General features: G+C 39.0%; 1 protein-coding gene across 1 annotated transcript; it reads left to right on the forward strand.

Annotated features, from left to right (window-relative positions):
- The first annotated feature begins 111 nt into the window (after positions 1-111).
- Positions 112-10,087, forward strand: mrps27 (mitochondrial ribosomal protein S27). The gene is made up of 11 exons (XM_085425884.1): positions 112-199; positions 462-539; positions 1,850-1,920; positions 2,014-2,072; positions 2,561-2,675; positions 3,190-3,268; positions 5,211-5,326; positions 5,545-5,647; positions 5,782-5,924; positions 7,714-7,875; positions 9,624-10,087. Exons 1-11 carry the CDS (start codon positions 112-114, stop codon positions 9,870-9,872), a joined length of 1,263 nt encoding a protein of 420 aa, XP_085282010.1. The 3' UTR covers positions 9,873-10,087.
- The last annotated feature ends 2,150 nt before the right edge of the window (positions 10,088-12,237 follow it).

The raw sequence follows: 12,237 nt of genomic DNA on the forward strand, positions 1-12,237 counted from the left end.
AACAAACAACAACAACAAAAACCAAACCAAAAACTTTTCTGCTTTCCTGTTGTCACTTTTGGTATAATCCACTTTTGCCGGTCATCAAACTCCCCCGGCGCCTGCCACGACATGGTATCGTCTAATATGGCAGCCTACGTGTTGAAGCGATGTGCGACTGCTGCTGTCAAAGTTAAAAGTTTATCTCCGTCTCTTTCAGGTAGACACATCATGCATTTGGTTAAGACTCAATATAGAGTATGATTTAATTTTAGTTTCATGTTTAACGTCTATTTTTTGTTTTTTTTTACGGTCAATATTTGAATGTTCATAGAGGTGGAGCTAAATGCCCTCAGTTCATGGTAACGTTAGCTAACAACATGAAGCTAAACTAACCGGCATTTGAGTTTTCCTGTAATGTTAAAGCCATGAGCAACTCATTTTCCCAAATATTTGACTGATGTGTGCATTTCTCTTCACAGCCCGACGATGGTTGCTTTCAGCGGCTTACACAGACAGCAAAATGTGGGAGGCGAGAGAGAAAGATCCTCAGAACCTGGGTAAGAGTTAAATCTCCACATTACACAGTACATAATGAAAAGACAAGCAAACAAAGGGCTTGTCAAGATTTGGATCATTATCCAGGGAAACGTAACATTTTTCCACCAAGTCAAGAAGTGTCAAACTAATATAGCAATACGACTGACTATAATGCCCTTAATTCCAAATAATTATTAAAGCATTAATAGTTTATTACCTTTAATAAACTGTTTAAAAAACAGATCATAAGCAGCCTGAGATGTGTAAAGAAACGTAAGTGCCACTTCCACTAAACATGGCACTACATTCAGTTTACTGCACTTACAGTGCAGTGGTTGTTATTATTGTTTATTTATTTTTTCGACCCCTACACATTCACACATGCTCACTCTCAATTGGGGCAGCTTGAGGTTCAGTATCTTGCCCAAGGTTTCTTCAATGTGAATGGAGGAGTTATGAAGTCAGCCACTGACCTTCCAGTTAGAGTGGGTAGAGTGTGTAGGATACTATCTTCTGTGGCTCAGGAGCAGGTTGGCTTCAATATGGATGGACAGGATTAGAAATGAGTACATCAGAGAGACAACTCCAATCAAGCAGTTTAGAGACTTTGGGTTGGATATGTAAAAAGAGTAGATAGTGAATATATTAGACACATGATGTTGAGGAAGGAGCTGCCAGGCAGGAGAAAAAGTGCAGACCCCAGAGAAGGTTGATGGGTGTAGTGATGGAGGGCAATCAGAGGGTTGGTGTGACAGAGGAGGAAGTTAAGTATAGGGTGAGTTAAGTATAAGTATAGGGTGAGATGAAGGCAGATTATCCATTGTTGTGGCCCCCAAAGGGAACACCAGAAAATCCCCCCCCCCCCCCATCCATCCAGTAACCCATAGTTGTACAAATATAGAATATTATTCTAGTACAGTAAATTAGTTTGTCTTGGGAGAATTATTAAAAAAGAGAATTTTTTTTCTTGAAATATTTACACCATTTGATGCTCATTGCAGAAGTCCAGCATCAAATACTACTGTGTTTACACTTCATCAACACAGGGTGGCAGTGTAGCACTGCAGCCTCATGGTGTTACAGACGAAATTTACCTGCTTCACAAAGTGTACATAATTTATACTCGTAGTTTAACAAAGTTTAAATACAATTTAATTAGATATTACCGAAGTTGTGAAAAGTTGTAAATCACCATAATAAAACTCATATATTTAAAAAAAACAAAACAAAACAAAACGTGTCAGCAATTTATTCTACTCTGGAAAGCTTATTCTCTAGTTTATTTTACTATAATTCTGGTATTTTTTTTAAATCCTTCTTAAACTTGCAGCTGTACTCGCCAACACTATGGACAGGACATATGACAGGAATCTCCCTGTTAGCTCTCTGATTATGTCACGGGTAAGCTGCATCTACATTAAATGGACCATATTTAGTTTTTTTATTTATTTGCTGTAAACTTGATTTTTCATGGCACACTGTTTTCTGTTTCAGTTTGTGGACAACATATCATCCCGGGAAGAAATTGATCAAGCAGAGTACTACCTTTATAAGTAATCAGATATCATTTTTACATCTCCTGCATCTGTGCCAAATGTCTGCTGCTGCTTTTGGTTTTTGTGGTACCAGTCTGTGTGTTTTTGTTGGACTGAACTGTCTGTTTGGTTTGTCTGTTTTGGTTTATATTCAGTCACATGCTCTTCTTTGTTCGGGGCAACTCCAGACCTTTCCTGTTTACTCCTTCCTCTGGAATCTGCACCCATTCTTGTGATGGCAAGATTTAGTGTGTTTCCCAACTGCACTCTAGTTCAGGGCACATTCATTTTCATAATCGGGAAACACTGAACGAATTTAGATGTGCTTCTGCTGATATATTCTTATTCCTATCTCTGATTTCCAGGATAAAGTTGTGGTTCAGCAGCTGAAACTGTTTACCGTATATTTGTCATGTGATTTCCTCTCTTCCTCTTGTTGTTGTGTTTGTATCTATTTCTATTTTAAAGCATGTGAAACAACTTTTTTTTCCGTAAATTTCTTTAAGGTTTCGTCACAGTCCAAACTGTTGGTACCTGCGAGACTGGACCATTCACGGCTGGATCAGACAGTGTCTAAAACATGGGGCTAGAGATAAGGCCTTGCACACACTTAAAAACAAGGTACACTATAATATTCACTCAGTTTATTCTTTGGGAAATAAACTACGCTGAGAGCACTGTTTGGGTCTTGCATATGAACCTTATCTCAATGATCGGAGAGGAAATCTGATCAAGGCTGTCATCATGAGACAGCACAGACTCATTGTGAAGCACTGAGGCGTGTTTTCAAACCGATCTGACCAGCACAAATAATGTTAAACGGTTAAATGGTTGACATTTTCAGCCCAGCGCTTTTTTTCAGTTCCTGAATGCGTTATAGTATCTGAGCATCCCTGAATTACTCCAGAAACAGATGTCAGGTAGCCAGTGACGCGTTTACAGTGAGGTAAAAGCGATCACGGCTGTAGTTGTTTTGATTGGCGGCATACAACTCTGACGCAAGAGCTTTCATTGTCACTAATGCACTGAGAAGCAGTCTTATTGCTGCATGTGATATACACCTTCATCATTAAATAATGTAGAAAAAAATTGATGTTTTTCCATGATGCCAATATTTTGATATCTCTGTGTGCAGATCCAGTATGGAATATTCCCAGATGACTTCACCTTCAATCTCCTCATGGATTCCTTCATTAAGGATGCAGACTTTAAAAGTAAGACTTAGTTTAAAAATCATTTTTCATTTAACCTTTGGGAAGCATAAGCACCACACAGACTGCAAGGCCAACCCCTTGCAGGTTTCCAAGCACATTCTTGTTTGCTTGAAATGTTCAAATCACCAAAATCTGATTTCAACATTTCTTTCCTTGTTTGTAAAAGACGGGGGTAAAGGGAAGCTTGTTGTTTCTATTTATTTATGTTTTCTATAATAACATTAGACCGTAAATAATTGTCTTGCAGAGCCGCTGTTTCAGTTGAATGTGAAAGTTTTGATTCCATTCGCTAAAAGTGCTTATATGCTGCAAAGTTTCAAAACAGTAGCTCAGATCTGATGTTGCTGAATTACTTTTTAGGTTTCGTCTGTTAGTTTCCTTTATTAGTGGTTTACAAATGTCGCTATTGTGACGTAGCTCAACAGTTTACAGCCTTGCCAGATGAACTCTCAATGCCCCGTCATGTTTTGTACAACAAGTGATTTGGATTAAAACCGGGTGGGCGCATAGAACTAATTTTGGGTGGTTTTGGATCTTTTGCCATTAAAAGAAAATTACAGTGTCCTTAATTATATACTCATCCACGACACTCCAGTTGATGGTTGGCAAATTCTATGTAAAGGACTATATAGTGAGCTAATGGCCAGCCAAGATTTAACTTAGTTAACAGTGCCTAGAAAAAGAATTTGCACAATAAAACACAACGCATCAAAAATCAGCTAAAAGAATCAATGTCCTGCGAATATGCTGAGTGTAATTAATAAATAGTAGTTAATAAATACTTTGGGGAACTTCATGTTTCAATACATTGCTGTCATACACCTTGCTTTCATTTTGCAAGTTGTATGACACCTTGTTTGTGTCATTTCGCTTTATGCACAGTTTACAATATACTATAGACCACTGGTTTTATGCTCCTTTTTCTGGGATACCAGGATTCTCTGCTATACAGGACATAATCATAGTGCAGATTTGGACACCATTGTAAAATGGTGAACTCACCAAATACTGGTAGTTTATCATACAGCTTCTTCTCACTTCCAAGAGTTTATGGCACAGAGTATGGCAGCCTCATCGCGAGCTCCCCCAAGCAACAGCTGGTTTTAGTGTTTAATTTTCCTTTTCCTTTATTTTTTCTCCCATTCTTATATTTTGCTTGTTCTTATGTTATTGTATTGTATTTTGCTCACCCCTGTTGCTTGTGAAGCTTGGACACAAGACTTTCACTCGCATGTGCTGTACCAGTGTACCCGCACATGTGATGTGACAATAAAAGTATCATTTATTTAACAAAAACTAAGTGCAGTGTAAGTTTTAGATTTCTCCTAGCAACCCAAACAACTCAAACTTATTTTTTCTTGTTTTTTGTACTTAACTTGTCATGAACATTAACATTTAGCATGCTGAGGCCTGCAGATTCTGAGATGTAGCTCTTGGGTTTCTCTGAGCATTGCACAGTGTTCGCTTGGGGTAAGGCTCCTGAGAAGTTTGGCACCTGTCTTGACGGTTTTTCACAAGTAATTAATCTTTTGTGTGAACTGGCAGAGTTCAGATTGTTTGGAAATGGCCATATAAGCCTTCTCAGATTGATGGACAACAGCAAGTCTTCTCTGAGATCAGTGCTGATGTCTTTTCTGTGTGGCATTCTGTTAACACATATCTGAATGAACTGCCAAATCCTCTTTTTTTTTCATCTCTAGACCAAAAAATATAGAGGCGGTCACACTTATAATCAAATAGTTGTGTGCATTTGATTATGAGTACCTGGCTGCTACTTATCCCCTTAGTTCTTATGTAAGCAGTAAGAGTTTACTCAGTTTTTCACACACAAGCTTACTCCTATCCAGATTATGAAACTTCTGTAATATAAAAAATGTTTGTCATATAGAGATATTGGGAAATGTTATCTGAGAATGTTTGTTTGTTTTTTATAATTGTTCAGGTGCGTGTTCTGTGGTTGAAGAGGTGATGCTTCAGGAGGCTTTTGATCTTCCCTCCACTCAGATCCTGTCTCTGTATGCTCTGGGCAGTTACCTAGCAACCAGACCACAACTTGCTGTGAGTGAATCAGCAGCTCTGAAGGTGTTTAGGACAGCTGATGACTCTAGAATATTCTTATGACTGGAAATTGCAAAATCAATTTCCTGTGATTCAAAAAGGGGCATCTTAGGGGGTTTCATTCTAAACTTTTATACATTTTTGTAAAAAGAGATGCCCGATGCTAATTAACATGTTGCAGTAGAAGTAATAAAACACTTGTTCTTTGCTGCGATCAGGTGTCAGAAGAACGGGCTCTGGGGGCATCGCTGCTTATCTGTGGACAGAAGCAAGACAACACCATTGGCCTCAGTGCTCAGCTGCTTGGCAATGCTTTCCTCGGTAAGTGCTTGAGTTTCTTTTCTTGCATTATTTTAAGTAATTTTTTTTGCTGTGATTGATAGTTTTGTTTTTTCTCCTGTAGCCTTTCATTATGCCACTTGTCTCATTTGTTTTCCTCCTTCTTCATCATCCAGGCAAGGTAGAAAATTTAAAAGGCATACATGCCGTCTTCAAAGGCATGCCTCTCTTCTGGGGTCGAGGATATCTGGGCAGAGCGCTGGCCATTATGGAGAGAGTGGCTGCTGCTTCTAGTGATGTCAAACTGTCCAAAGATACAGTAAGGGCAAACAAATCGTGCTTCATTTTGTGTGTTTTGTGTTAGGGTTGAACAACAAATTCCATTTTTTCCTGACTGGTGTTTCTTAGTATATTCACAGAAAAGTTTGTGCAGCTTGTTTTGGAAGAGACTTTAAAACCACAGATGATAGAAAGAAGTGAGATGAAGGACACATTGCAGCCTCTTATTGTACAGATTTGTACCTGAGCAGCAAAACATAAGGTGCACAGCTGACACCAACTCATAACTAAAGCAAATCTCCTTTTTTTTCAGTTTCTCTGTGCAAGTGGCAAGTTAAGTCCAAAAATACCAAATGCTATTTCCTTTGAGCACAAGGCCCAAAAAAGGAACTGAAATGGACTTGATGAGTTGATGACAACTGATTTAGTTGTTCAGTTGCCTAACCCTTGTACGTATCCTGTCTTACATAAGTATATCCTCAGACTAGAGACGCTTTCCTGCAGTATTGACATGGTGCAACTTCTTTATTTTAAAGATCTTCTTCATTTATACAGTTAATTTCACAATTTAATTGGGTATTAATAGGGCTTGTGCAGTTCAGTTCAGCACATCTAAATTAATTACTGGCGCTTTTCTGGCCCTCATAGAAATTGGGAGCAGAGGATGTGGTGTTTTTATTGTTTTTCTCTGGGAGTTCTGGTTTCTCCCACCTTCAAAAATAAGCTAGGTCCATGCTGATAATGTCATCTGAGGACACTCTTCTTTTTATGTCAAAGTTGTATCGATCCCTGAATTGGTGTCTGAGCCAGCACTCACCTCATTAAGCGTCTCAGGGTAACGCACAATTTGCAAACATATTTAAATATCAAAATCAGTAATGAGAGAGCAAAAACATTGAACATTGCAACCCCAGATATCCTTGATTATGTCCCATGTGTCTCTGATTAACTTTACAAAAGGTACCAATGATGGCATACATTATTCTTTCATATAGGCAGAAAAATATCAGTAAGACAACTGCTGCGTAATACAACACAAACGTTCTGTGCTCAAGCAAATGCACAATATGCTAGAACTGTTTATAGTTATATAGTTCATAACAAACAACTATCCGAGCCGTACCAGACAGCATTGCTCTTTGTTCTCATTTGGGCGCCTGATATCAGCCCCCTAACTGTGGGTTTGATGTCAAACGGATGTATTTCTTAACGTGTTCATTTGCTGTTGTAAAATGAGCGTGGATTAAACTGCGTGCAGCATTGCAAATAGTCCACAGGCTGCTTATTACTTTCCAGGTAGGCTGCTTGGCACAGACAGCATTGTGTGACACACACGCTGTCATGATTTTGCAATTTTTACATATATGCGCAGGCTGTAGCATCTCTAATCCGCTCTCTGCTGTCCAGTTCAATAGTACAGCTTTGTCTGCATCTAATGAGATTTTGAAGAGCCTGGAGCTCTGAGGTTGTCTTTGACAATCACTGCAACAGAAAGTGAACAGCCTGCGTCACACAGCAGCACAGCAATAACGTAGACAGAGAAGATAACGCCATAGGACAGAGAGGAAGTATTACATCTCAATGAAGGTGCTGCTGGCTCAGGTCACAGTTAATCTTACTTCTTCCTAAGATTAAGAGGTGACTTGTCAAGTAAGGTGTATAACCCTGCGTCATTAAATGTCTGGCCTGTTTTCATTCCAGTAAGAGACTTTACTTGCATAATGTAATTTTCAGCAAAAAGACCAGAAAACAGTTGTTTCAGAACATGCTTCATTACAAAATTTTATCTTTCTGCATAAATAACATTAATTTTTGTGATTATTTTTCAGCTGGGATATGTGAATGACTTGCTCCACGACCTGCCTTTGACCTCAGAGTCAGACTCTTCTGGAGAAGAGTCAGGAGGTGAAGAGGACAAGAAAGAAAACACTGTAGATGAAGACGATCAGGCCGAAGCTGCTAAGCTACCCGAGTATGTCAAGAAATTCAAGGTCGGTCTTTGTTTGTACTTAAAGCTCAAATTTGCATCAAATGTAATTATAGGGGCATGCTGGTAAAAACGAGGTTATAACTTAGAAGTCAAGCTGCTGTGAGCAGCATGCTTTGTTTTTTTTAAGGGACAGATTAAAATATAATTCTAAGGCAAGAGGTGGGGCGGAAGTATGTTTTCCCTCCCATTTGTCCATCTTTCAGCAAGATTACACAACAACCACCAAGCTGAAACCTGATGGAAAGGTGTAGCCTAGACAAAGGAAAGACCCATTAAAAATTTGATGTGGATCCAAAAATGCAAAATACCCTGTTGGGTTATAGGATACGCTTTCTGACTGCGCTCTAGTTTAAAAAGTTTCCCCTTTGCAAACAGCATAAGATGGGGGTTTTTTTGACTGTCAGAAGTGCTTTTCTCCATTCTGCCTACTGTCTTGTATTACCACTGAACTGATAATAAAATAAAAATAATAAAATTATTATTTTCCACTTATTTTTGAATAAGTGGACTGTTAATTAGGGATTCTTACATTTGTAGTTACGTTGTTGATTCTCTAAACGATAATTTATATATATATATTTTTCTCTTTAAATTAAAGCAAAGCTTCTGTTTGCATTTGTCGTTGCTCACTAAGGTGTAGTGGGCATGTTCTTGAGACCATGCTGAAAACATTTCCTTCCTCATAGAACATTTTCTTCCAAATTTTCCCAGCTGGCATTCTTCTTCTTCTTTCCTGGCTTTGTAGATCCATTAACGTTCCTGAAACATAACTACCACCTGTAGATCAGCGGACCAGTGTAAAAGCCTTAGCTGGGATGTGGATTTTATCAGCTGTGTGCATCAGGGTTTATAATGCTTCCTGGTGCACCTACAGGAGAACAAAGAAAACAGAGTCCAGTTTGCTGTAAAGGGGTGGTCAGAGCTTCTTTTTGCAAATCCAGATGTTGAGCTTTGACTTTCAGTACATTCTGATATCAAATGCTGTAGAATATGTGCACACACATAATTACTATTGGATACATGAAATATCTGCACCTGCCAGTGTTTTTATCAAATAGCTGAATCTGAATCATTATTGAATTCATTTTCTGCACTATGCATCCTGACATGCGCTGTATGTATCCACATAAAACCAGGTTTAATTTTTCAGTCTTTATTTTCTATTTATTTTAAACTCATAGATGTCAAATTATTGTTGTGTGTGTAGTAATGATGCAAATGGATATGCACTTATACCACAATCATAAATGATTGACCTTCTGAATAAAAGTAGGTAGGCTTACAGAGAAACTTTGATCCCAATACATATGGCATTATTGCCACAGGGTAAAGATAAATTTCACTGGCTGACAGGCCAGGTGCCCCCTATAGGCATGTGTGTGGCTGCATCCAGAGGGGGATTTCCCCTCATGGCCAAAATGTTTGCTGGATGAAAATTTGGAACAAAATAGCTGCAACTGTTTATTTGACGTATGCGCATCATAAAAAAACAAACTACATTTGGTCATAGATTTAAGGGATATTTCAGACCACGAAGCTAAGATAATAAACACTGGAATTATTGGAAAGTCCGGTTGTTCTTGAATGCATCATATCTTGACTGTTTTTCTGTGCAGCCATGATTCTCGGTGTGCGTCACATATTTGAAGTGACTTTTCTGGGTCACAGGGTTTCACCCAAGTCATTTAAATGAAGTGATGAGATCATTCCTTTGTGCTTTCAACTTTTTTTGTTGCCCTGCCTCTCCAGGAATTGAGCAGTCAGCTGGAGTCTCAGGGTAAAGTAGAGTCAACCTCTTTCCAGGATTTAGTGACCGCTCTGGCCCAGCAGAACCTGGCTGCTGCCGAGACACCGGACCTCGAGCAGTATGAGAGCCGGGTGCAGGCCTGGGAGGCCGAGAAGAGGCAGCTGATCCAGAGAGAGAAGGAGATGAGGGAAAAGGCTGAGCAGGAGAAACAGGAGCGATTAGCTGCCATGGCTGCAGCTCAGCAGGTGTAGAAACGTTTTACATGGAGCCAACTGTGACTCACTGAACTGTCCGTCGAGTACGTACTTTAAAATGTGTATACTTGTGAGTGTATTATTATCATTGCACCGGATTCTGTCACTTATTACTTTTGTATATATCAGTTATTGTGTTTGTGGCTCTGTTTTTATATAATAGAGCTAATATAAATAGGCTGTCAAAATAAAACACACTTTCAGTTCTATCACATATTTGTATTTCACATTTATTGTTTGTCTGTCGTGGACTATGGGATGATATCATCACTGGAACTTATGCTCACATCAATTGTTCAGCCCGATCGTAGGGTGACCTCATGTAAGCAAAAAGATGGAAAAGCTAGGGAAAGATCATCCCATCACATCCTCCCACTCCTTTTCCTCTTTGCCTGCAGTCGTCTTTGTCACATGTTTGTGTGTTTTCTGTGTGCGCACGTCTGTCAAAAGCATCTTGGGGAGTTTTTTCTCACGGGCCACATTACACAAGATATTTGCTGATAGCAAATCTAGAGAAAAACAAATTATTTGCCTAGAAAGGAATGCAGTTTTGACCAGAAACCTTTCCGTTCACATGAAAAAGCCAATAATGTTGTATAGCTCCTGATAAATGTAAGACCAGACAAAGTGCACATCAGGCTAAATTATTAGGAAACTATCTTCATAAAAGTTCAATGTCAGCTAATACAGAAATATCACTCTAATAGCAATGACACGTTAACTAACAAATGAAGTTTGGACTCTGCACAAAAGATAAGATAATAGATCTTTGGGGGGGGGGGAAATGCTGTTGTGGTAGTGCAGATAATGCATTCATTCTACATTATGCTGCAGCTATTCAGTATTCAGAGCACGAGCTTGGGAAACAGCCTGGTATGCAGTCCAGGATGAATGAGCAGCACAAAACGCTGAAACAAGAACCATTGTGATCCCGAGGCACCTCACTAACAGTTCTCAGAGTGGCCCTGCATTCATAGTTGGTGTTTGCTTAATAGTGTTATTGCATAAATTGGACCGCCTAGAGAAATATTAAAGCACGCAGGTGTTGAGTCACACTTTCAGCTCTGGCTCCACTTACTGGTTTATAACTGATTATGAATTAAGACTTTGCGTTCTTAAAAGAAAAGGGTTACTAAATCAAGATTTTACAGTTTTGTGGTGTAAATGTTTGCACCACCTGATGAGGTGAGGGGACTCAGTGGAGATTTATAAACTTAAAGAGGTGGATTCACTGACTTTTTACTTGAATATCTCCTTTTATTTACATTGCACTTGTTATCATTAAGTAGAGTATATTGTATAAAGAGGGGTGGTAGATATACTGAAGAAAGGATGTTGAATGCGGAGATGCAGACCACAGAAAGGGTTCATGATATATACACATATAGCTCTTGCAGAGTGTTAGCGAATGCAACACAGTGTATATGAACCATCTTCATCAGTCTGACAGTTGGCTTTCATTCCTGCTACGCTTAGACCACCTTGACAGATGAATTTTCGGTCACATTCAAAGTAGCTTAAATCGCCTTTCTTCCTCTCTCTGATGATCGATTTAAACCTCAGCAGAACGTCTTAATATTTGGATAAAGAACTACCTGAATAGGTGCACCTAATAACCTGGCAGTTGAGTGTACACTACAGGAGAAATTCAGCTGATTCTTGGATGCCTGCACAAAGTCGCACAGTGGTGAAATATGTGCCACTAAAGTGTAATTACCATAAAGAAAAGTGCTAGTGTCCTTCTTCCAGCTTATCAGTGAAGTCTTTCTTCTTTGTACAGTCACAGATTATTTCCACAGATTCAGGCCTTTTTTTCTGTGTGTGATGCTTATCTCACAGCGATAAAGCTGTTGAAAATATATTAGCTCTAATCCTCATTTAAAAAAATTTAAAAAAGGTGGCCATCAGTCATTCTTTGGCAGGTTAAACATTGCTGGTTAACAGCAGTGACAGGAGTATTTACTTTCTCTGCTGTTGTCCCAGAAGCCTTTTTCAGGTGTTTGAGCACCGCTGATCAAGTCAAACAGGTGAGATGTCAGGAAGTTTGACATTCACGTCACTGGTTATCCGATGCCCAGAGCCTTTTAAGTGTGTTAAAACACCCATGTCTGTTTTCTTGGAGGAGAGGAGGACGTTGGCTAGCTATGATGTCATGGTTTATTTGAGATGTAAATATTAATCTCAAAGAGGTCACAGGTTGGTCCTTCTCTTGTAAAGCAGAAAAGATGCAAGATAAGATGGGTTATTATTAAAGACTTCTCACTGAATCTCCAGAGAAAGATGTTTATTAATCTTTCGTTATTCATCAGGGTCACTCGCTTCATATTTAACACTTTAAAAAGATAAGTGAAAACAAATAATG

The sequence above is a fragment of the Rhamphochromis longiceps genome, linkage group LG12 (genome assembly GCF_057381845.1).
Source record: "Rhamphochromis longiceps isolate RC_006_pf linkage group LG12, R_longiceps_female_GT1.1, whole genome shotgun sequence".
NCBI lineage: Eukaryota > Metazoa > Chordata > Actinopteri > Cichliformes > Cichlidae > Rhamphochromis > Rhamphochromis longiceps.